Source organism: Xiphias gladius, chromosome 18, assembly GCF_016859285.1.
Source record: "Xiphias gladius isolate SHS-SW01 ecotype Sanya breed wild chromosome 18, ASM1685928v1, whole genome shotgun sequence".
Lineage (NCBI taxonomy): Eukaryota > Metazoa > Chordata > Actinopteri > Istiophoriformes > Xiphiidae > Xiphias > Xiphias gladius.
In genome coordinates this window covers 12,530,310-12,557,500 of record NC_053417.1, presented here as the reverse complement: position 1 = coordinate 12,557,500, position 27,191 = coordinate 12,530,310, and the positions used below count along the sequence as shown (strand labels likewise).

At 40.4% G+C, this 27,191-nt stretch overlaps 1 protein-coding gene across 1 annotated transcript in view; it reads left to right on the top strand.

Moving 5' to 3' along the window:
* The first annotated feature begins 8,602 nt into the window (after nt 1-8,602).
* The window catches only part of casz1 (castor zinc finger 1), a 77,828-nt gene continuing 59,239 nt past the window's right edge, over nt 8,603-27,191 (top strand). The window contains exon 1 of the mRNA XM_040152602.1: nt 8,603-8,896. Within this exon, the coding sequence (XP_040008536.1) occupies nt 8,848-8,896 (49 nt within the window). The 5' untranslated portion in view covers nt 8,603-8,847. The remainder of the gene's footprint in view (nt 8,897-27,191) is intronic.

The window sequence follows — 27,191 nt, the reverse complement described above, 5'->3', positions numbered from 1 at the left end:
TTGGTTCAATTATACAAGCCCATTGAGCTTCAGAATATTGACATATCTCGGTATTCTGAAAATGTCATGGATAATGATCAACCAGTTCACCAGAAAATTCTTTCATAGAAAGCAAGGTCTGGAGGGCAAGATTTGGAGTGCACTGAATTTATGGACTGTAGCTATAAGATCAGGATTTACCTGCTTAATGGTAGGTTTGATATGCATGAGAGCTGTTGTCTTCTCCAAGGCAAGGGTTATCACACAAAAAGATCACAAACATTTGGTATGCAAAAGTTACATAACAGATCTAGTTATGGTCAGTCATCATTCAATAATTTCCATTACCACTGGCTGGTTGCACAGAGACAGACTTTACCTATAGATCTAACAAACTGCAAGTCTTCATTTCATTGATCACACAAACCTGTCTAATTATTGACTATTGTAAGGAGGAGAAAATTGCTATATATTCCTAGTTAATTAAACCTTTCAAAGTTAAAAATATGGAAGACCACAAAACAGAATCTATCTTAGACTTACATCTGCTAAACTATGTAGTCAAACGCGGTGTTGGCTGTGTAGTTAGGGGATCCATAAGGCACCCAGCCATACTAGAACTGTAAGTAGAGATATTTTACTCAGAGTCTCAGTTACACCTTTACGTGTAGTTTTTTTAAGTTTTATTTAGGTAACTGACATTTGATAATCCCATGTCTTGACATTGCACTCTCCATTTTGCACGTCTGTTGCACCTCTTCTCAAATATTAAATGATTATTAACATAACTTGAGGGTCTGAGGATAAGTAAAAAACACAACAGATGCAATGCAGTATGTGTAAAAACAATTTCCAGGCAACAATATCCAAAACCTGAAACCGTCACATCTAACAAAAAGTGAGCATTGTACGCGTATTTTTTCTTCTGCTTTGTATTTTGGTAGCTGTCTCGCTGTCATAATGTTTGAACTCTCAGTCTTGCTCTATTCAGCAACAGCTCCACACAGAATCTTAATCGATTTAATCTGGTTACTGCTTGCTATTTTCAACAGTTCCATTAGAAAACTCCCATCCTCCCCCACTCTCTCTCCGTTCACCTCCCGCACACTCTACCCCCTATCTGCCCTGACCTACATGGTAGTCACATGGCCCCGGCTCCCTGGCTTGGCATTTTATGGAAAATCTGCAGGAGATAAAGCCACAGGGTTTAAAGTGTTATCCCTGCCTGTCCTTTGAGAAGAGCTAAAAACTGAATGAGGTGTTATTGCATCAATGCCGTTGGACACACACAGGCAGCAAAGAGGATATCTTCCTCCTGTCTTCCCTCTCTCTCTCTTTCTTTCTCTCTCTCTCTCCCTCCTCAGTTTGATTGGATTTAGTAGAATGTCACCACTGTGACTTTGGGGGATTTCTCTTTCCCTGTCAGTGTCTTCTGCATGCTCGCTTGGGTTATTTACTTAACTTGTCCAGAAAATGGACTGTGATGTGAAGCTTACTGCCAAAGCAAGGGAGAGACAAGTGCCTCATGCTAGTTAAGATATGCCAGGCAGGCACCTAGACGCTTGCTTGCCTGCACTGGTTTGCTTACTCCCTTGCTGGTGCTGAGGGCTTAGTTTTGCACTGTGACCGAGTCCCCTTCACACTGTTGTCTGCCTGTAAATTTTCTGCTGCCCTTGCTATTCAGCCAATTACAGCAAAAGAGCTTTAGCGATTTTTTTCCCCTTCTCTTCCTCCTGGTGTATATTTATATATTTATTTAATAAGCAAATGACAAGCATTGCTGAAGGTTAAAAAAATGCTGAATTTCATAGTGCATATAATGTCAACTTTTTTCTATAGCAAGACTAATCAATAGAAGTCAGCTTTATCTTGAGGAGAACAAATACACACTACTGACTGATATAGCTTCCTTGCCTGTTGCATTTCTATGCTGAATCTTTCTTACTGCTGTTACCATTTATATATTGGAAAGGACACGCTGCAGCTTGATAAAATCTTTAAGTAAAAGATTTTTGGTATTCTATTTTTATATTCATAAATTCTGTTGTGCAAACTTCAAATTGACTCAAATGATAAATAAAGAAACAAGACACACAAAAGTATAGTTTCATTATTTTAAGCATACATATGATTCTGGTTTGATGTTATCTGCTTTAATTTCTTAAAGCACAAAACATTGCTGTCAGTTCCATTACCAGCCCCATGTTATGGAACTGATAGCAATGACAGAAACAAACCTCTGTTCTTCACATTAATGTGACTATAAGAGACACTGTGTGGGTGTAAGTGGAGGCAAATAACTTAAGTTTATCTGGAGTTTGCAGGTCTTATAGTTTGTCCCTCTGCACCTATTGCAGGTTTTATGCAGTCCGCATCTTCCCTGTCCTCTTGACATTAATCTGCTTTGTCCCATACTGTCAACCTTAGTACTTGTAGCCATATATGCAATAATTGGTTTAGAAGTACACACTCTTAAACCCATATACACAATAATGAGGTCTACCGTATTTCAGTGCATATACCATATGTCCCTCTGTGGTACTTTTTCTAAATTGTTTATTCTTTTTGTAGGACGTAGTAGAAGATATGTTTCTGTAAAAAGCAGCAGAATGTGTATCAATACAATGACAAATGTAATGCTGAGCCACAAAGCAGTTTAGGAATGCATCCAAAGTGCTCTGCCATGTTGCATTCTGGTGCTAAAAAGACCAGAGTAAATATCTTCCCAAAACACTGGATAAGATATTGCAGACGGGACAGCTTTGCATCCCTGTGGCGTTTGGTTATAGTCATACTGTAGCTATACTTGACAGGGTGAAGTACAGGCTTATAACAATCCCACTGCAACCAAAAAATAACAACAAATAGGTTTTTATTGTTCTATCTGTCATAAAAACAAAACCAGAAGTTACACAAGTGATAATTGTGCATAAAAGAAGTGACACCACAAAATGAACAGTGTTCCAAAACAAGAGAGCAGAAGAATAAAGGGCTCTTTCCACCAGTGTAAAATCAGCCACGCCTAGCAGTGGGAACGGAAAGAAAAACTGCTTAATGTGACAAAATAAAGACAGAAACACTCCAAGGGAAAGTTAGAATTAGGATCCTGAAAGATTTATGCCTCCATTTTATTTATAATTTGTTTTCTTTTCCTTATTGGAATTGAGTTGGAACTGAATATTTGATGAACATAGCCTAGAAGTAAGGATGTTATGTCAGCAAGGAAAAACAAAAAGTAAAGAGAAACAACCAAGAAATGTATTTTGCAAAGTTTGCGCTTTGGAATAAACTAATATGCCTCTGCTTTCACAAGTGGCTTGTTAATTGAATGTGGGGGGGAGTTCACTATCTGCAGGTTGTGTTGAGCCCTAGCGAGGCTAGCGTGCGCCTTTCCGTATGCACTGCGCTGAGTGCTGGGTACTCTCCGTGCACAGAACACCATCTGCATTTTGCTGTTAACGCGCCTTCACATCCAAGGGAGGATTAGGAGAAAATCCCCAGGTTTTTTTCAACCAGTTGACAAATATCAGATTTGTCTCAAAAAAATTAGCTCCATCTATATCTTCCACCATATGACACACAAAAAAGATTATCTTTAATACCCAGCCAGCTTGGGTGTGGAAAAAGCAGATTAAAGTTTCAGTTTGGTCATATTTACCCAGCCACTTCAAGTACGAGACTGCCTGCATTACACAGTAGACAGACCTCTTCACAAAGAGTCCTCCCCCCACATGTACACCCACACCCACCCCCAAGCCTTTACCTTTCAGAAACAAGATGTCTGCCTTGAAACAATTAGACATCATACTTAAATAATTCATCATTTCCCAGTCAGTCTTTCTCTTCTACGTGTCCTTTAAACAGACAGAGTGAGCTGCCAAAGGGGCTAAAGTGAATAACAGCAGCAGGTGCCTTTTCAGATGGAGCTTTGTAGTCTGCAGAGGGTGCTGAGCTGTTATTTTAGTGGCCCACTGGTGAGGAGCAGGGGGTGGCTGGGAAATGGACCTGGTGGCTGACCTGAGACCCCAGAGCTGTCCTGTTAGCAGTGTGCTCTCAGCTAAACGTTACCAGCTGTAATTCCTGGCTTCAGTTGCACCCACACCTCAGCCGAAACAGAGCCGTAATACAACAATACAATATGCACCCACAGCCGCCTGTGAACTTAAAGAGGCCCAAAACATTGCTTGAATCCCCATTTGACAGTTAAAAAACTTACTTCCTCAAAATAAACTCCTTTGACCCTGAAGGAGGTCATTTGTGTCTGTAGTGACAGATTGTGCGACTGGACATGCATGATTATTATCCATCAGCATGCATCAGAGGGATTTAAACATGCAAGTAAGATGCTCCCTAAGCCTCTGCTAAGTCAGTCTGTTCTTCCTGACCATTTCATTATCAAATGCATAATCGTCATCTGCCGTGGAAAGAACTGAAGGCCTAAGGCCTACCTGGATGTTGACTTCCTTGCTTCCGCTCAAGACCACTGCCCCACCCAGAGGTTGCTTTATGAACACAGGAGCCCCATAAATGAAATTAAGGTGTCAATTAGTCAATTACAGCATAATAACTCTGAGGGCAGACATTTAGAGACAGAGAGAACCTCAGCTAAGTTCATTTCCTCCGGCCCAGGAGCCTAGCGCTTGGCACACGTCACTCCCCACCCAGACTCGCTGAATAAGGGCCCCAGTGCTCTCCCTAATGTTATTTTCCCCTGGATATCTTTTTTGATCAACAATTTCCTTTCATGGGTTTGTTTTTCGGATGCAGGGGATGCACTTTTTCTCTCCCCAATTTGGCTAGGGAGAATTTTATAATTTAGTAATTAAAATCTTTGTTAGGCTTTAGAAATTGCGGCTAATTGAATTTAATGGGAAGATGAATTTCAATTTTATTTGATTAGCAGGACCCCTGGCATAGGTATTTATGGAAAAAACTCTACAAAAATATGCTGTGTGGGCTAAGATGGCATAATAGAATTACAGATAATCGGATTTCACTGTCATGAATTTCACTCTAATTTCACTATAATTTTCCATTAGATAGCTGGTTTACAAATATTTGCTCATCTGCGATGGGAAAGGCTATCTGTCTAAAATGATTACAGAGCGAGCCTTCAGAAATATGTCCCTTTTTTCCCCTCCCTTTTAAAAACCAGATTGCGAGGGATCAAAATTAGGAAGATTGCATTATGGATGTCTGCATCCGGGAGAGCAATGGGGGAGATATGATGATTACGGCCGGGGGATGAAAGCAGTGTCAAGAAAAATGTATGACTCAAAAACATAGGCCTATTCTATCTTCAAAATCTCTGCTCTCAGCACACTGCCGCCGAGCAACATGCTATATCATAATTCATGTAATATCATAAACTGTGAACGAGTAAAAGAAAGACACTGCAGCATGTTGACACACAAATATACCTTATACCTCATACAAACTCCTTGTTAATTGCTTTCAAGTGTGTACGCATAATGAGATATTGTCATGTGATTTTCATAGTGCATGTATGTAGCTGTATATACAGCTATACGACAATTATGAAAATCAAATTAGATTTTGAAGAATAATTGTCATGAGTGATGCAAATGATGATCATCAAGAAGTGGAGTATTACCATCATCATTGTTCTGGCTATATTTGTGTGTAAGTTTAATATTCAGCACCTTCTCTGCTTAAAAATAAATATATAATGCAATATAAACAGACGTGAGAGGGAATAATATCCCACATCACAGACAACCTCGAATAACACTAGGGTGAACTCTTGTTGAATCCCACTTTAAAAGCCCCTGCTTCAGAATTAAGCATTTACACGTTCAATTTCCTGCCAATTTAACAACAACATGACAGTGAATATCAAGAATAAACTTGATCCATTGTCTGCTGGAAAACACAAACTATTTTAATTTGTTGTGTTTCAAGTTAGATGCAGTAGAAGTGCTTCATGCCGCTCCTCCTGTGTAACCCCCCACCTGTACACTCCACCGGTTAGTACAGACCTCCACCCCACGCCAACTATCACCCACTCCATCTCCTCCCATTTGCTCACTCACTCTTTGCCCCAACTGCCAGAGACAGCAAGAGGGGTTCAAAAACACAATCTGACTCTCGGCAAAGGTCAGATTTCTCACTCGGCATGTCTCTGGGCTTTGGGCACAAAAGCCGCTGAATTCACATCTTTCAACTGGGCCCTAGCTTTTGTCCTGGGGAATGGAGGACTCGGAGTGGGCCCTGCACCAGACCAGCCCCTCCTGGAGTGCACTGTCAGGGGCAGCCAAACGTCTGGCCCGGCAGCCCTTTGACTGATGTACCCCTGCCATGTCACACGCACAGCAGCGCGCACTCACACTCAAACGCATACACACTCCACCTTGCCCTCAACATTCTCCCGCATGCACCATACAATACCCTCAGACCACATCAAACGAAAAGCCCCACAGCTCCCTTTGAAAAGTAATGGTTTCGCCCCCAAAGATGGCAGCTCGAGGGCCAGAGGGCTGTAATGCATGGACGATAAACCCTCCCTCCTGTGGACATTGTTACATGAATAAAATTCACCCTGTAAATCAAAACATCCCACAGTATCAAGTGTAGAGATACTGTCGTAGTTTTGTTGTCCTTGTTATTGATATGTTGTAGCTATATGGGACAAAGCATTACAATGTTATAGTCAGACAGATGTTTATATATCTTTATTTTCAACCACAATCATTTTTTAAACAAAAAAAATTCAAATAATCTACATACAATGTGTTTTAGGAGTGTGTTTGATAGTAAGATGTTCACTGGACATCTTACTTTAAAACTTCAGAAATTCAGTGATCATTAGTGATCTGTATATCTTGTAGTGAGTATTATATGATACTATAATGCTATTAGTATTACTATTGTATTACTATTTTATTATTAGTTGTGCTCTTGGCACAAAACTACAGAGATTAAATAATAAAGATGAATATAAGCATGTTGCCACTGTGGCTGGAGCGTTTCTAGCCTAAAGTTTGTTCAGTAATGATCCACATAGATGTCAGACCTTACCACGTCTCACAAATCCACCACACAAAATATGTTTTTTTGCACAATATGTGATTGATGAGGAACAGGACGGACATCTGACAAAACACTTTAATCCAACCCCTTTGCAACAGAAAATCTGGTTGCCACTTCAGGTCATGTATAGCGAAAACAATTACATTTTTATCATGGTTAACACAAACTGAAGTAATATTTACAGTACAATGTTAGATTAAGGGTGGAACCTTTTGATAGAAAATCTTTTAACGACATTTTCCTTTATGTCGGTTACGAAGGAGGAGACAAAGCTGTATTTTTCCATTATTAACCAGGATGAGTCATCATAAATTCTAAATCCACCAAAACCTGTTGTATGTACATACTTTGGACTTTGCTGACAGCACTCAGGAACTGAAGCCAGGAATATGTATCATTGCATTATGGTCCACAGCCATAAAGTTGTTCATTTCCTCTTTTCTACAACCATTAAATGGTAGTTACACACCACCCTTATTCAAAATAAAACTGCTGTGGATAACAGGAATATCTAGTGACCTTTCAAAGTTTAGACCTTTCTGTTATTTTGTGTCCCTCTGTAAATTCCACATTCTTGACATAGAGCCATGTTTACAGTATATGGGCAATATGTACAAAGGGTCTAGAGGCACTTTGCATGCCACTGCGGAAGAAACTGCCAGGCAAATAAGGGGTTTGTCTTATAAAGTATTCATTGTCACCTGGTAACGGCTGTCGTTTATCATTTCACCTGAAATTACAATGAAAACTGATAGCTTATCAGAGGGAGGGAAGGAGAAAGACTGTGCTCTGAGGGAGAGAGGCAAAGAAAGTATACTACACAGCACTGAAATAGAGAGGATCCCTGTTTTGTGAGAGAAGTGAAATCGTATTTGCTTCAAGCTAAATGTTGGACTGGCTTTAATATTTTTGTCAAATATTTCTAAAACACTTGATTAAGGATACGCATGTATATTGTATCCAGTTTGAAATATACTTAATATAATTGCATCCCTTTAATGTACGACATTCGATGATGATTTAATAGTTGGGTGATTTGCCTAAATGATTGTCAAGATATCCTTTCACTTACTGAAGTTGTACTTTATATTAAAAAAAATAAAATGTTAGTGCTTAAAAAGAAGCTTTTACAGGCAGTTACACTGTATTTGACTTCAATAATTCTTCTAAAAGCCTGAAATACTTGTTCAATAGAAGTATAATATATTTTAATAAACGTGTAATCTTTTCTTCCCCAAAACCTGTTTTCAAAGTGATGTGCTACCCTCATTTGAATAGAGGCAGTGGAGGCTCCACCCCAAGAGAGTTGAAAGGCTAGAAGACCACAAAGATGGAAAAGGCCAGCCCACTGAGGGAGGGAGAAAAAAAACTGCTCTGGTTCCTCTGCCATAATTTCCTATCAGCCTATTCAGACAACATCACCAACAGCTTGGTCTGTGCGTGTGTGTGTGTGTGTGTGTGTGTGTGTATGGGAGCAAAGCAGAGAGTGAGAGAGAGGCAGCGCACGAGAGGCAGAGAGAGAGCGACAGAGAGAGAGAGAGAGAGAGAGAGAGAGAGCAGGGAAGGGGGAGGCTACATTTTCTTTCACCTACCCCCCGTCAAACCACAGGAAGGAGGGGCCAGACCCTAAGCTGCCAATCAAATCCACTCGTGGCAGCCGGCATTATCTCAGCAACAAACTATTGACAGATTACATGTCAAGGAGTTTAGTGCATGATTGAAGGAAGCCTTTTTTTTTTAATCTAGTTACTTTTCCGCTTTATTTCCCCCTCCACCAACCAACATTCGAATGACTTTCTAACAGAGTTGAGTAATATTATGAAAGTTACATGTCTGAGAGGATTTAACTTCGACTTCCCTGAATATGGTGAGTACTCTTCTTCATTTCTATCTGTGCCAGATATGTTTTATTAGCTGACAGTTTAAGGTGTGCCTTTATCTCTGACTAAATGTACGGAGAGGGGAAGTTGTTCATGATTAAACTATGTGCCAGTGCGTATGTATTCTCAAGTGTTGCGACACCCTTATTTATAGCTCTTTGACAGTGCCTAAAGGTGACTGCAATATCAAATATGATTGCCCATTTCTCTAGCACACGACTCATGACGCTGAGTTAAACGCAGTACACATGTGAAGAAAGTTCACAAAGCCAGTTTCATTTTCTCTTGTCAGAGTGTATTTCTTTTCTGGGACATGAGACCAGCATAACTCCCTGTCAGGCTTTTTTTTTTGTTTTTTCTTCAACCGTGTTTTCCTGCTTGTTTAGTCTCTTCATTTAATTACATGTTTTTGAAAACTACAGCATTTGGTACTGAAATACAGGTATTGGTTTTACCCACAGAGGCACTGGCAATGCCATTAGGGTACATTGAATGGCCTAAGGGTTTGTTGCCAAGGGGACAAAGCAAACAAACTGTTGTGTTGCTTATGTTGTCACACATGTAAAGGAAACAGGAGCAGTACTAACACCTTTCCAGGTAATTCTAATTAGTGGTGCATACAGTACACAGGTGTACGTTACATTACAATGTAAACATTCTGATAAATAAAATGCATTACATGTTAGGTGAAATAATGACAAAATACAATATTTATTTAAATATTTAACCAAATTGTTTTCATTTTTTTTTCCTGCAAATGCACCTGTGAGGCTGATTGTTTTAAATTTGAATAGACCTGTAACTGTCAGGTTAACAACAGTCATTCTGTGCGTACTTTTGGGAGGATAAACTTGTCCAGTTGTAACTGGATTACTTGTTATACTTAGGAGCGTCACTCTCCTCACCACTTCACTTGTAAGAAGGGTTTTGTGTGTGTGTTTTAAAATAAGTCATATTTTACGGTCACATTTAGTTCTCTTTGTTTTGTGTGTACTCTATGTACGTGTGTGTTTTGTGTTTGCATGCACTGAGAGGTGTCTTCCCCTTTATACATGTGTGTATGTATTAATAGTCATTGTGTATTTCATTATTCGCACCATATATAAATATAACTTCTCAATGACGAAACTTTAACTTTTTGGAAACATTTTGGGTTCCCTTTGACTTTGATGAATCTTGTTTGCCCTATTTTTGAAACGCTTTATTTTGAGCTCATGCAGTATATAAATATTAGTAGGCTGTTATTTCTAATAAGGTATCCAATTGTTTTAAATAAGAGAAAGGATGCTCAAAAAAATTATATACAGAATTATTCTATATTATTGTCTTTTCAGATTTTTAGAAAAAAAATCTGTAATTCAAATGTCATTCAAGAGCAGGGTTTGCTCCAGGCTGTTATTTTTAATACGTTTATTTTCCAGTTACATACTGTCTCTGTATCTTATTTGAATCCTCTTAACAATTATTTGTTTTCTCTAGCTGTCTAATCTTGCCGTTCAGCACTCCTGACACTACATAGGATTTTCTGCTCTTTAACGTGTATATGGCAGTATAAATGAAAAATAAATCAAATCTAAAGATGATGTTTCTTATTAAATAAAACTCTCAGAGACTGTATAGTCGACCACTATGACCACAGGGTTTCACAAACACATACGATAGACAGACATGAGGGCTCAGCTATTTTGTCTGGTTATTTAAAGTGTCTTGTAATATGGTTTAAAATAACAACAAACAAGTACAACTGTTATCGTGACACACCCTAATTTCAAACTTTTCATCAGCTTGGAAAATGTTTTTCTTCCCTCTTATGAGTCATAATGTTGATTGCCTTCTCCCTCACTGAGTTGTCTCATTAACCCTTTGTGGCCCTCTCCATCTTTTACGGCCTTCCACAAAACCAGAATGAAATGAGGGAGAAAAACAAGACCAGGTCTGAAGGCCTTCAATAACCTTTTATCACAATTTAGCAATAACCTGAATCAATTTGATGTCTTAAGCAATAAAATATGCTGTTGCACTCCTATTTCTGCTGCTCCTTGGATGACAGTAAATTTACATTTTTTAATTAAACTAGCTGGAATTTTTATTAGGGGGCTGGGCTATGCTAATGGGATTGTTGTGTACAGCAGATTAACAGAGTTTTGAAATAAATTTTACAGGGAGACATTTGGAGGAAAAAAAATGTGAGTCATTGTCTTTAACCTCTTTCATGCCGATTTCTCCTGGGGGATTCTTGTATTCTAAGGAGCCTTGTCAGGGAAGAGTGCTTCTCAGCAACGAGGTGATTAGTATCGCCCTGTCAACCGATGAAAAACACTCACATTCCCAAGATTTATTTTATTTAAAATACCTTGTTCAAATGATACCAAAAATATATGATTTTTGTTGTCACTTACATATGCATTTGAATATACTGACACAGTTTACATCACTCTTTTTGACTTAGTTTGAATTGAGTGTTGAAAAAAATCGCTCTATTCATGTTTTATTTAGCCTTTTTCTAAATTTCAGGAATAGAGAAATTTTAGTTCAACATTTTAATTTATATTTAAAACAGTACATCATCTGTGGATTCTTTCTTTTAATTTCCCTGCCTTAATTGATTTCTATCCTTCTATCTTTAAATTTAGTTTTCTTATTTTACGCCTATATTGGGGCAGAACAATTTAAAAAAAGTGTCAAATTGAGTAGTTAATGGTAGTGTATATGTTTGTGTAGTTTTATGGTCCGCTCTCATTATTTGATTGATGTTACGTGAGGCTGTGTGTGTTATGCCTGGTTTTAGCAGAGTGGCAGGGGGAGAGAAGGGGGAACATAGACAGCAGACAAGGGGAGGGAGGTGTGTGTTTGTGTGTGTGTGTGTGTGTGTGTGTGTGTTTGTGTGTGTGCGCGTGTGTGCGTGTGTGTGAGAGAGAGTGTGCGCGCGTGTGTGTGTGTCTCTGTGTGTTTTGGGGGGGTAGACAGAAAGAGAGGGACAGCTGAGTCCTGATTGAGCATGTGCCCAGTCATCAGCCACCCAACACCGTAATTACCTTAACCCCCGTCTTTTAATACCCAAATCACACCAACTGCCCTTTTTTTTTTTTAATGGCAGAAAGAGGAAACATCAGAGATCAAACGATCAAATGAACTCCAGATGCACGTGGTCTGCCATGCATCTTGCCGCAGTAACCAAAGTGTTCAGGGCTACTTGATATGGGCCAGGAGCAAGGCAAGTGGCATCACCACCCCTTTTCTTCACTCCTGTGCACTCATGCAGTGGCCAGCACCTAATTAAAACCTCAAAGCTCCCCGTCACCAATCTGGAGTAATGGCCTAATTAATACTCGGTGAAGAAATATTCCAGAATGATAAACAGGTTGCACCTTGGGTCTTCATTGCCTTTATCATCTAAAATATAACAGGCCAAGTTTTTATTATCACAGACAATACCTGTTTGTTAAACTGCTGTGCTAAAAATAAAGGAAATGGAAATGGTAAAATATCCTTTTTAATTAAACTATCTTAAAAAGGATGGCAATGAATTATAAATTATGTCAGTAATTTGATGAACGTTTATTTATTTATTATATTTCTGGGAAAAAATGTACTTTGATTTTAATCTCACATCTGAATATGCCGTGTCATGTAATCTTGTGTGCAGAGTCAAGAGAGAAGCTTCCAGTAACTTTTTTTTCGGACTCTATTTCCTAATCTTACATATGAAATTATAATTTCATGCAAAGTAAGGGGGAAGTATAATCTTTAGTCGTTGATATGCCATATAAAAGGGGAAAAGAGGAAAATGAAGAGGTAATTAGCAGAGTGGAAACTTTGGCGCATTTGTCTGAAAGCATGGTCTCCACTGGCCATGAATGAATTTGCATGCTTTGCTTATCGAAGCGCACTTATTAGGCCAGCTGAAAGAGAGATTAAGCCGGCACAAAATGTAGTGACTAATCCTTTTAAATGCGGCAGGGGGTCTTTAAGGTGTGAACTAGCCCGTACATAGGTTAGTGGGCATGGAATGTGACAGACCACAACTTTCATACAACTGCATGTGTAATAAAGGAAGTAGCAGATGCGGGACAGTGATTGACATGGGTAATATACTGATAGTTTATCTCCTGACCCTCTTATCTCTGGAACAAATACAGCAGGTGGGGTCAGACCGGGTTGAGATAATGACGGAAACACTTTGTGTGGTCCAAGATCCGTGGCTTTTCCTTGTTTTTTTTTATTAATCAATAAATGCTTAGTTAATCATACATGTAAGGCAAAAAAACAGAGTAAGTGTTGAAACAAATCAGTCTTCTCACTTTACCACAGTTTTTTAGTGTTGAGCACATCTCTCAGTTTCAGTTCTCTAGTCACCTTTTCTTTGACAGGAATTCGGTGCCTGCTTTACTGTCTCTGGCTTTATTCTTGATATGAGGAAAGAAAAAAAAAAACCCAAACAAACATGGAACCTGTTTTTTTCTGTCACCTTCGCTGTGAGCTAGGAAATGTTTGCTCTGTCGAGTTACAGAGCCAATACCCCTGTCTTCGTTCGATAATTGACTGCAAACAAGGAACGTGGTGACGTTTAAACACTGCCCTCCTCTCTCTTCTGTGTCACACACACATCTTCCACGCAGTCTACAACCCGACACCCCTCAACGTCAGATTCCCCTTCTGCCGTTTGTTTTTTCATGTGACTTTCTATTCACTTGGGTCAGTAGCAGGCAGCACCAGCAATAATTACTGTCTGTACATGATAAATCTGAAGCCCAGCTGTTCATTTCTGTCACTGCCAACAGAGACAGAAAGAGAAGGAGTAAGATAGAGGAGAGAGGGGGGAGAGATGGGAAGAGCCCAGGATTTTTCAGTTTGCCAGATTTCTTTTTTTTTTTCCTTTTTTTTTTTTTGTACTTGGTAACTTGATAGGATTACATGGTTCTAGAGCCCACACCTGTTAAGAGGCTGTTAGCAGAACAGTTGGCAGTCCCATAGTCACAGCTTAGCCTTTTTCTTCTCTCTCTGCTGTCCTTTCCTGTATCCCCTTTTGAGAAGAGTTTGTTTTTCTGGGCTCCTGCCTCAGTCAGGGGTGAGGAGGGGAGAGTGCTCCTTGTGACACACGAGCGGTGTGTGTTTGATGTTAGAGTGTGTATCCTCTGTGTTTTTTGTGCTTGTGTGTGTGTGTGTGTTTGTGTGTGTGTGTGTGTGTGTGTGTGTGTGTGTGTAAGGCCAGGTCGGCTGACATCTCTTTTTCCCTCCCTCTCCTGAGACACGTTGTCTGCCATCAGTTGTGCTTTTCTCTCCGACCTCAGTCACACCAGAGCCACCCCCAGAACAATGTATATACAAGTAACACGACGGCAAACAAAGAAAGAATTCAATTTGGTTTTTTTTTTACAAGGGTGGGAGACAGGTGCTGGCAGAGTTGTAAAATGCCCAAATACAGGTTAAACCAGACGATTTAAATGATTAAGGGTTAGGTTGAGAACATTTGTGCATATTTTAGGAGTGCCAAAGCCCTGCTGTCAATTAGAAATACTTTTGGAAGGAGTGGAGAAATGAGTAATGCGTAAAATGTGTTACTTGTTTTTTCTTGTTCGGTTAATATTGAAGTGGAAAACAGCCGTGAATATCGTCTTAACTTAGGGAAGGCAGTTTTTGGGGTAATCGGTGACAGTCACAAGACCTAGAAAATCGCATTACAGTAGGTTGTTTTGTGCCTTGGTGCAACATGTCTCACTGCCTTATTTGGCATTGAGAAGCAACCCTGCTCTTCGGCTTCGTCACTTTCTATGGGCCCTCAGCACCTGTTCCCCTTATTGTGCCGGAATTTTCTATATTTGGCAAGAAGTTGGACTCTCAATTGGTGTGTAGGTCACTGTTTCTAATTGTGTGAGAGATAAATTCTGTATTCTCCAAAGTTATTTTTCTTTTTCTTCTGCTGTTGCTCAGTTGTTCAAAAGACAATATTAGAAAATATGATTCAACTTGGGAAGACTAGGAAACATTTCTCAACAGGGCATCTAAATGTCATGTTGTCCCTTGCATGTTATCGACACGTTGCAGTGCCTGGAGTGCAAATTATTTTCCATTTGAAGCACATGAGAAATAAAAAAGAGCAAAGTTAATAGATATCTAAGGCTAACTTTTAATTGTTCTGATATGTAATCGCTAAATGACAATAAAAAAGGAGCAGGGCCACTTTAAATGCTTTATCTCTCCTGCTCTGTGCCCAAAGTGTCATGTCCATAACAGCACCACCTGATCTACAGAGTAAAATAACCGCTAAGGCTTATTGTTTGGACAATATTGGAGGCCCCCCCCCACATCCCACCCTCCTGCTCCCCCCGCTGCTTCTCTCCCCACTCCCTTGATTCATTTCACCCACTGTCCTCGGCTGCTGGAAAATGGCGTTAATTTTTTTATTACCTGTTTGACTCTCCAGCCTTATTACTGTAGCCCCTTAATGTTCTCTGTAACCGTGGAAACCAGATGAATAAATGTCCGCCAAAGAAAATGAGATGATTAAACAGGTCACCCTTGCAAAACAAATTCGCTTGGTCGAGCGCAATTTGTGTACCAAGCGGCTGTCTTAACAGTTTGCTAACAAGGGGATTGTTTGCCAGACTAACTGACAGAGAAAGGAGGGGGGAAATTAAGATATCTGGGGAAAAGGATATGATTGAAGAGATAATATTTTAGATCACTATGCTATTTGTCTCATCTCTTTATTCTGCATGATAATGTGGTGTTTGTATAAGACTTAAAGTTCCACCTTTCTTTATTTTGTATTCCTTAAATAAAATAGAGAGATAGATGTTTTATAAACGATCATTTCCAGTGTACTGTACACATTCAAGTTTTAAAGCAGCCATCCATATTATTTTTCAGAGGCATTTGGTCTGTGATGATCAGCAAGTGCAGTAGCAAATAGAATTTCCCTCATTTATGTGGCAACCAATCATTACTGCTAATTGTCCTTGAGGCCATCTGTATAGGATGGCTCGTCCTCTATTGGTGTTGGAACAGTACTGGTCATGGATTTACAAGTCCAATAATAATACTTAACTCCTCTATAGTCAGCGCAAAACAGTTCATATTCACAAATGAAAATATGAGGGAGGTTTTTTGTTTTTTTTTAATCAAATTAAACGGCATCCTGAAGAGCATCTTGGTTTCAGAGTGTCACCAAGGTTCGCTGCCATGATGCCACAGCCCTTCCCTTCCTCGCCCAAGTGTAATGTTCTCATATTACTTGTTTTAGGCAAAGCACAACTGACAAACATATGAAACGTCTGGTGTTTTCATCTGGGCAAATAAGAGACTAGGTCGGGCAGATTTAGCTATGTAACGATAGGGCAAACATGCAGACTTGGATTAGAATCAGGCCTGTGTTGCGATTCTGACCACAAATCACAAATGTCGGGGACACGGCGGTGGTGTTGTTTATGGAAGGATGCCACGCTGCGCCACTCAAGGGTGTTGCCTGTTTGCACTGATGCACCACCACCACTTACCGCCTCTTGCTTTAAAACAACTTCCGCATCCTACTCAAGCCCAGCCATTTTGTCCCGTTACCAAAACAGATCCCAAATGTTCACCACAGCTTTAGCCTCAGCTTTTAAAGAAGGGGGGTTGTTGCTCAAAGCAGGGCCGTGGCTTCTTTTTGTCCTTTGTGGGACAGAAGATCGCGAGCTAGAGTTCTTCCACTGGTAGAGGGGGTATTTCATCCCAATACAGGGACACTATAGCTCAAAACTGAAAAGCACTTATGCATTATTAATGTTTTAATTTGTGCAAATGCCCAAGTCTTTGTTAAGTGATTATAGTGCTTTATAGTGGAGATAGTAGGGGAGGTACTTCTCTATGAAACAAGAGCTTGCTTGCTGGCTGCACTGGGAAGTGATTGGACTAAATGTAACAAGTCCACACTTCTCCACAGCTCCGTCAAGAGAGAGGAAGGAAGGTGGTTTTTTTTTTTTTTTTTGGGGGGGGGGGGTTGACTCAAAAATATCAACGTGTCTAAGATAAGAAAAAATTCAGCCGTTGATCTTTTGTCCTTATTTAAGCTACACCTCGCCGTTTATGATGTTGGGTTTATAGGTCTTTTACATCCCTTATCAAAAATGATTTGATGTAAATACAATGGAACTGACCTGAAAAGCCCCATGTGCAAATACTCCTCATGGCACACTAACAACTGACCTTGGGGGAAGAATGCAAAGTTATAATGCTTGCAAAACAAGCCAATAAAATAATACCTCGTTGAATGGAGGGAGTTTGGGTAAATATAAAAGAGAAGAGAAGAGAAGCAGTTTTCTTTCCCTGCAATGATTAACTCAGAACAAAGGCTATCAAGGATGACATTTTTTTCAACTTTGTAATTTATATAATTGCCCGCTACAGCTACCAAGCCAGATAAACACTGATGATAGGAAAGGTTGAAACTCTCCCCTAGAAAACACGTGTGTGTATTCAGAGTATGAGCTGAGCTAAAAAGATTTTCTTTGATATCCCAGTTGATCCAGTCTTCAGCTACATCTCAGATCATTGCCACCAGTGCGTAGAAACCTATGTTTCCTCTATTGCGCCTTTAGGTGACTCTGATGGTCCAAACTCGGCCTCAGTCTCTCTGCTCCCACACCTGCAGCTGTTCACACAGCCTGTCTTCCTCCAGCACCTAATGCATGTATAACCTGTAAATTACACTGTATTCATTTAGCTCAGACTGCATTAATATGGGCTCTATCAATGTCAACCTGTGAGATAAGTGTCTTAGTTTTGGCTTTGGTTTGGGTATTAGTCATTCTCTTTTGTTCATTGGCTTTATTCTTTGTGAAAATCTGCTTGAGTGTGGAACCAGGCTTTGCCTTCTGCTTTGAGGTCCCTGGTGGAGGTAAAACATGAGAGCATGCGTGTGCACAGAGGCACAGACATGCCTGCACACACGCGCGGGCACACACACGCACGCACACACACACACACACACACACACACACACACACACACACACACACAATAGGCTCTCAGGCTTCCCCAAGCATTTACTGCTTTATTAAGCTGTCTCATGAACCCACTAGCAGAACATGAGAATACAGAAAAAAAAGAAAAGCACATATTACTTAGATGATTTGATGTCATTTGTGGACTACAAAACGCTAGGCTATATTGTGTGTGCAGGGAAAAAGACGGGGAGCATGGAAAAAAAGAAGTTGGCTTAGAAATTCAGAATTTCAATTAGCGTACGTAATCTGAACCTGCCGGCTTTGATAGAGGCTTTTTTTTTTTTTTTTTTGACTAAGAATACAGCAGCACTTGTAAAACATTAATTAAGCAGACTTGTTTTTTAAAGGATGGAGTAAAGTGTGCTTTATGCAGTCCTTTTCACTGAACAAAAGGCAGTTACCTCACATAGAGGACTGCTTCACCCAAACCATTTCGGAAAAAAAAGGGCAATTTGAATTGGAGAAAAATACAAAAGACAAAAAAGACAAACCATTGAGAGTAATGTTCTAAAGGAGATGATATCATATGAGAGCACAGCCTTTTGCTGAAGAATAGAAACGTATCCCTGCCTCAGTGAAACCTAATCTTGGCGCAGGAAAATGAGCCCCTATTTTAATGACTTTCTACCTGACAGATGACTTTAGACCGCCTTTTGGATCACATTGCTCTGACTTTGTCTCTTACATCATCAAACCATTGATTATTAATAGTTAATATTAATTGTTAATTGATGGGTAACATGAGTTATTATGGCAACATCCCCCTAATTGTAAAAAGATGACTGTGCGGTCTGTTTTGTAAAACTAAAAAGTCTTAAAAGAGTCTTGAACTTGTGTGCTTTTTCCTGCAGTGATGGGTTGTAGAGAAGCAACCCATCACTGCAGGATGCATTGTGCTGCATGGGGGCCTGAGCCCTTTTGAAATTTCTACTCTTTTCTGGTTAGTGTGGCTACATGATACTGCAAGCTGAAATGCATGCTCTAAACAACACTGGCAAGCATTACAGGGGATTACAGTTCACTCACATGCTTTGGTTTTATTTTTTATTCACCAAGTTCGGAAGCAGATAATGGCTAAGGTATAAAGAGCGTGTTAAAGGTGATTTCATTTTCACCTATTATAAAACATAAGAGGTTTTATGGCTTCTGATTATTGGAATATGTAACAGAAAAAGAACAGAAAAGGATAAAGTCCCTGTCCCACATTTGCATGTGGTGTTGTATATGCATTTTCCACAGGCTATTGTAAATCCTCTTGCAGTGGGTGATGAGTACACATACAGATGATACATTAAAACTGCCATAACTTGCACACCCAGCAAAGCTAAAAATCAATTGGAATGGATAGTTAAGCTGGCCCCTAAAAATCAATGAGCAATTCATGTCCTTGATCACAGAGTGTCATTCCTCTCAATGTTAGAGGCTGATGAGGGCTGAACATACACACATATACTCGCGTTCAGTGCAAATCTACAGGAAACTTGCAGACACATTCACTGAGCTGATACAGTTAGTTCAGAGGAAATTTAAAATACAGTTCATGGACACATCTATTTTGATCTACTTGGATTTTAAACAACTTCTCTGGATATATCTAAATTAGGTTTCCAACATATTTAATGTAACACAGTGTTCATTTTACTTGAAGTTTTAGTTTTAATACTAAATGGATATATATAAGGTTTTTGTTTAAATTTATTGTGATGATGTTAAACGAGGTTTGGGTATTTTATTAGGGCCAGCTGGTAAATATAACATTGTAGTCAATCTATCGAAAATAGCAGGGAGTCAAATTTCAAAGCTCATGTTGTTGTTTTTAAACCATGCAAAATGTTGCAATCCAGTGACATTGTACACCAAGCCTGGCAAATAGAGATGACCTTATAGCCATTACATGGTGGGGGACACACTCATATACACCCACTCATACACTCACACGTGCACATACACACGTGCGCGCACACACACACACACACACACACACATTCACAAACACACAGACACACATACACACACACACACACACACAGTGGGCTTTCATGTAGGACAAGGAGAAAGGCAATAAGGTTAGCCAAACGAAGAGGATGAAAATTCTGTTTCAAAATAGCAATTTTGCCCTTATTAATGCCATTAGTGTAACAGTCATAATGGATCAAATCAACGGCTGACCGAAGCAACTCCTCTGTCTGTGCGCTATGACGGGATCATGTCGGGAACAATTTGGGCATTTTGTGTTGATGAGTGAAGTTTCGAATGCCATAGTATCCTGCAAATCACCCTTAAATTATGCCCACAGTTCCTCTATTTATCTTTTTCTCTTTTTTTCTACTTTTTCTCTTTCTCTCCCCAGCTTTTTGTACACACTTTATTTCATTTTTTAGTACCTTCAAACATTCATTCACTATTGCCACCCTTCATTTGGGCCAGCTATCAGCAGAAGTGACCCTTTCATTGGGAACTACTGTATTTTTAACCCAGATTTAGATAATGGCACTCTGACAGTTATTTTTGCTCCTGGGCTATGCGCTGCTTTGAGGCCATTCTTGTCACTCACACTTTGTATCCCCCGTTACCAATTATAGCCACACTGACCAATTCAGAGCAATGCTACAATAGAAATTATGTCTATGCAACACCGTTTCTTCAATTTCAAATCTTAATTTCTGTTCTCTGGACCTTTTCCACAAACTATGTTCTCCTTATTTGTCCATAGAGTCGGTGGGATATGACTTAGCAGTTGCTTGGCCTTAACAGGTGTTCATCTTTTACGGTCTATTACTCTGGTAACATTTGAAAGGGTCATTCAGCTCACTAGCTAAATACCTCAGATTTGGGGAGCAGAGAGGGCCTTCAAAACAGTTGTTGCCTGTCAGGAGGAGCAGAGAGTCAGAAGGACCGGTGGAACAGTTGCTCGTCCCTTCGTCGAGGTGAAAAATTTCCTGGCAGCTGTCACTCGGCCTCTTTACCTCATGTTTTTTTTTTTCTTTTCTTCTACTTTTCTCTTTCTCTCCCCAGCTTTTTGTACACACTTTATTTCATTTTTAGTACCTTCAAACATTCATTCACTATTGCCACCCTTCATTTGGGCCAGCTATCAGCAGAAGTGACCCTTTCATTGGGAACTACTGTATTTTTAACCCAGATTTAGATAATGGCACTCTGACAGTTATTTTTGCTCCTGGGCTATGCGCTGCTTTGAGGCCATTCTTGTCACTCACACTTTGTATCCCCCGTTACCAATTATAGCCACACTGACCAATTCAGAGCAATGCTACAATAGAAATTATGTCTATGCAACACCGTTTCTTCAATTTCAAATCTTAATTTCTGTTCTCTGGACCTTTTCCACAAACTATGTTCTCCTTATTTGTCCATAGAGTCGGTGGGATATGACTTAGCAGTTGCTTGGCCTTAACAGGTGTTCATCTTTTACGGTCTATTACTCTGGTAACATTTGAAAGGGTCATTCAGCTCACTAGCTAAATACCTCAGATTTGGGGAGCAGAGAGGGCCTTCAAAACAGTTGTTGCCTGTCAGGAGGAGCAGAGAGTCAGAAGGACCGGTGGAACAGTTGCTCGTCCCTTCGTCGAGGTGAAAAATTTCCTGGCAGCTGTCACTCGGCCTCTTTACCTCATGTTTTTTTTTTCTTTTCTTTTTGGAGGGGTGTTTTTTCCCCTCATTTCTAATAAAGCTGAAATGAATGTTTGTGGCAACTGGAGGGGGAGGGCAAACTCCGCTGCTGTGCCCTGTCACTCACAATCTCACCCGTGTGTGTCCTCCTCTAGAAGGGTTACATGTCTCATCAGCCGCCAATCATGAGACGCACGTGAGACGAACTTAAAGGAAGAGACTTCTTTTTTTTTCTTGTGATTCGACTGCTTTAAAGGCTCTGGAGATTTTCTTTTAATGTCTGGCATCACAAAACTCTTTCCGTTTGGCCATGTATAATAGCAAAATGGTGCGTTTTTTGCCTCTGTTCTGCCTGTCCTGGACTGCACTAACACTTCGCTCTCCCATATCCTCTTCCTTTCCCTGTCTCCCTCACTCCCTTTTCTCCCCCCCTCAATCCATCTGCATCATGTCGATCTGTCAGACTGCCAGTGTCTGTTCCAATTAGATTCCACTTAATACACGTAACCTCGATTAACACGCAATCAAGCCCAGATAAATCACGTCCTTTAAGTCCCCCCCTCTGCCTCTCCTATGTTGCTTTGCATCAGTCAGTTTTCCCCAACAAGCTTTCTTCGCCACAGTCATTGGTCAGAATGTATAAAATCACACGCTGGCTGCACAAGCAGGTAAATTTAGCAAACGTCCTCAGCGGTGGCATTTTGCTGCAGAGACAGGTGCTTTTCACCTCTAACCAAATGCTCTGTCTGAATGTTCGTCTCACTTCTGTTTCCAGCAATGTGAAGTTTCTCTTGTGTTTCTAGCAGACTCTTGTTGGTGCCCTTCTCACCCCTGAAGATGAAGGTGTCTTAATTACATCTTTGGTTAAAAAGCTACAAAAGACACCCCGGGCTTTCTCTACATTGCAGGAGGCTGTGTAGTCTATTGTCTCGGTGACCTTTTTAGCTGGCGGACAATTGGTTTGACTAGATTACAAATTAAGACACAGCACCAGGCACTTAGAAAGCAAGTCTGTTAAAGAGCAGTTCTGTTACTACCAGTCTCTGAAAGCCACTGGGCCATAGATTTTAAGCATCACACAACTGGCCACAAAGTCAGGCATCAAATGCACATTGTTCCATATCTATAAAGTATAAAGTTATATTTGCTTTAATGATATCTGCAATGCATAGTGAGTCTTTGCCAGTGGCAGAAAGGGAAAAACACACAAAGCTGCTACGGAGCTGATTCAGGGCCGATTTTAATTCTTTTACCAAAGTTAATAATTTACACTGTTTATGCTAATAGGAGTAAAGAGGACTGTTGAATTACTAAACAGCGAAAACCACTAAAAATACAAACCCAGTGAAAACAACCTGGGGCACTGAAAAAGCACACACAGCACTCTTGGGGTCTTCTTTTATTAATCGCAGCTAAAAGTGCTAACATTGACATGTTGAACAGATTAGCCTCTTTAATAATTGGGCGGGTCAACATGGCTACCGCTGCTGATCCATGAGGATGTCCTATCGGGAGGCACCTAGCCTGTGTGTTTCATATCCTGACCCCTGCCTCTATGGGCTAGCCCCTGCACTAAAGATATACTGAGTCTGGTCTGTGCATTCACTAGATGAGGAATGTAGCACTCATTTTCTTCTATTTCTCTATGTAGGGTTTTTTTTTTTTTTTTTTTTTACTTTTTACTTTTTTCTCACATTTACAAAGGTCAGGCAGTTGTCATTTGCTGTATTATCATAGTGTCTGACTGCATGGTTACCATTTTTTTTTTAGCGGTGCTGCGTTCAAAAGTGGAAGCTGTGGCAGTTCGAGATCTGGCTTTGTTTCTCTCAGTGACAGCTTGTGTCATACATGCTCAGGCTGCCGCTGTACAGCATTAATGGTTTTAAATATCTCAGTGCTAGTTGGAGCTGACAAGGCCTACCGGTGTGCACTGTGTAAATAGGGCTTGGATTTAAAATAAATTAAGCTATGAGAAAGGCTCAGGTTGATCCATTTCTTATCTCCTTGGCTGCCTTGTCAGCCCCAAGCCCTTTCAAATTCTGGGGACAAGTTAAGGAACAAGCAGTACTCATTCGCAGTTTTTAGCCTGTAAGAATAGGCCGTTGTTAGTACTTATTAATCAAGAATGTATAGAGTATGTATAACCACAGTAGATACTATACTTGTTTATCTTATTTGAAACTGTTGATCTCTGTAAAACCAATTAAAAAGTTGTGCATGTTTTATTTAATTAGTATTGGGTGCAAACAAATGAGTATTGAATAGACACCCGATATCCCTCTGCCCTGTCTTTTTCCATTTATGAACTCTTTCCACAGACACAACAGTGTGTACTGTCTCTTTAAAAGGGGTGACAGTTTTGACTATAAGTTGAGCTAAAAATTTTTTTCTCTTTCCCAGAGAAAAAAAAATGGGAATAACGCTGATGAGTTTTAACAGCTTCAGCCAGGCGTTGGGCAAATATAATAAGTGTTTTCGTAGACGTCACCAATGATTATCTCATCTGGGCATTTTGGGTGAATGTAGTGGATTTAGAGGCTCGTCTCCCATTGTGCTGACATCACCCTTTAACAAACCAAATTAAATCATGGCTAAAATCATTTGAAACTCTCCCAGTGTCTGTCTCAAATGGCTAAACAATGAAAGTCTGGGAAAAATTTAAAGGGAACGCTGTGTGCGTGTTGGTGTGCATGTGTATGTGTGGGTTTGAGTGTGTTTAGTCGTGGGGGATGGGAGGGGGTGTACTGTGGAAATGGGGGCAAGTTTACCCTCTCACTGAACAATGGGATAAGGGGGGCCAATATTTTAACACATTCTTAAGAGAATTTAAAGGACAGCATTGTGACACAGTACTGTGCACTCATGGCTTTTTTTCATTTAAGTATATAGTCATTTATAAATAAGTTTTCATTTTGTGTATGTATTTTTCTGTGATTTGTAACTATATTTGAACTTATGGAAACATCTAATTGGGCTCAGCATGGAAAGTTCTCTGTAAGGAAAATCTTACCAGGCGTATAAAACACCATGTAAGTCAGTCTTGATATAGCTGTAATTTTATAGATAGAAAGTCAGATTAAAGGGCATGAGGGTCCAGTTTCCGTAGTCTGGCAATGTTTCATGGAAAATGTGTTTCGATACTGATACCACTATGACACACTACAGGCAGGAAAAGACAAAATGACACCTGTATATTTTATAAACACTTTTTTTTTGACTTGCAGTCACAGTGAGTGGCATGCATGCCAGTCTCTTATAGTAACCCTAATCATTAAAATGGCCCCTGAAAGGCTTTCTTACATTATAGAGACATTTAAAATAGATAAAAATAATATCTTTTATATTATCACAATACAAAATATATTGCAAGCTTGAAAAAAACAAGTTACAAAGTTGCAATGAAAGATTTAATTTATTCCACATCACGGTAGTTACTCGTGTTGTGCGTTTGCCATAAGATGAGCACTGCTTGCACGGCTGGGACACAGGGATTCCTCAGCTGTCTCGTTTCACCACTCGCGTGCCGTATTCGGCCACCCATGACCTTGTGAAATGAACAAGGGAGTGTGAGAAAGAGAGGGAGAGAGAGAGACAGGAAGTGAATGAGTGAGTGAGTGAGTGAGTAAGTGAGAGGAGTCAGTGAAGAAGTGGTGGTGAAGTGTTGAGGTGCATGGAGGTGGTGGTTGGAGGAGGGGGGGGGTGGTTCTGCTAAAGGCCTCAACTCAGCCAACGTGGCCTGATGTGACAGGATTAGCTAAGCCCCAGTGAGCATGGCTGGTACTCTGAGCTTGTGTGTGTGAGTGTGCGGCAGGCAGTGTGCACAGCAGACTGGGAGCCCAGAACTGCTGCTTGCCACCAGCCGAGCCAAGACAAGACACTGGGAGATCAACAGTGTGTCGGCCCCATCACTGCCATCAAGCCTTAGCTCTCATCACCTTCCCCTTCCACCAATGGGAGAGAGCCAGACCATAGAAGATACAGGGAGTCAAGATACAGTAGGGGGAGACACAGTGGGGGACTAGTGGGCGGGCAGCTGGGGCTAAAGTGAACATGAGTTGGAAAATGATCCTATTAAATTGAATTAAAGAGGCAGTCTTCATTTACCCCAAGAATGATGGATTTGGATAATTAACAGTGTTAATGGGGACTGGTTAAAGAGGGCAAGGGAAACTGACAAAGAGTGAAGGGGCCAGGTCAGACCTGCACTGTATTCAGCCCGGCAGCCCACAAGGGGTGGCCTTTTTAAAAAAAAATGTTTTGCCCTCCACCAACCCATGGTCACTTATTGGGGATTATTTTATTATTTTATCCCAACTGTGGCCCACTGTTCGGAAATGTTCCAAATCCCCCTTACCTCTTTCCTTTTCCCCCCACAACACTACCTTTATAAAAGAGCAGCAGATGTAAGATGATCTGAACACAGCAGATCAAAGGCTGTTGTGTTGTGTGGTTTTTTGCTGGGACTGCTGAGTCTCATGCATGTAGGTAGGAAATTAATAGCAAGAGGAGAGTGTCACCGATGATTATGTAGGTTTAGTGTCGATATATTTTGTGGTGGTGCGCTGCAGCAGTGAGTGCATTATACCAGTTTAATGCCTTCATCTCAGGACCTAATTATTGCAGTAGTGTGTGTGTATGTGTGTGTGTGTGTGTGTGTGTGTGTGTGTGTGTGTGTGTGTGTGTGTGTGTGCGCATGTGGTGGTGTGCTTGTGTGCCTGGGTTTTTACATTGGTCAGTGCACAAACCCTATCTGCATGTCCTTAATTCTTGATGATGTGCAGGCCTGAGGCAGTGTGTGTGATGGAGAGGATGCCTGTGTGCCAAGTTGAAGAGATCGGGCGGCAGGGCATGGGCCCTCACCCCTCTGAAAAATCCCGTTGCCTTGCTCACAGCAGCCGACCGCTGATAGTGTGCCGCTAGTTTCCACAGTCTTGTCAGGACTAGTGACACCCTGCCACAAAGGAGTCAGATTTATAGGGCACTATGTGTCACCGGGTAATCTGCAGCTCATCTATTGATTTGGAAATAATAGCTAATCCTGAACAAGAACTAGTTAGCCCCATTTACATGAGCTCAGCTACCGCCTCACTAATTCTGTTTATTCCGTATATGCAACGTATATTTTGTGCTGCATTGTTTAAGGTCGAGCAGTTTTCCTTTGACACAGAGTTGTGGATGTAATCAATTTCAACAGTTGTAGACACACAATCAACTCTCCATTACCTTGGATGATGTGTACCACAGCTCACCTGAACCCTGATTAGGGAGAGAATGTCTTAAGTAAGGGGATCAAATAATTTTATGCTACTTTTCTCCTTTCAAAAAAATTAACACCACAGTCACATGCATGTGTGTAAGGGAGAGAGAGTGATAGAGTGTGTGGAAAAAAACAATCTCATCAAGCAGGAGGCCGTTTGCTTAGCAAGAGCTGACAGTCTTTGTGTATGTAAATGAAGAATTTAGACTAATGGAGTTGAACCATTTCTAATTTTGTGATGGCAAGAGGATTTTGATTGAAAGTAATTAAGCAAGCTAGCTGTAAAATTAATTAAAGCAAAAGGAGGGGGGGACTTTTATTGGATTGGATAGCGATATAGCTGCTGTCAGGCAGGGGGACAAATGGGGGTGACCTGGATTCTCTGCCCTCCCTCCTCCCACTCGGGACTTT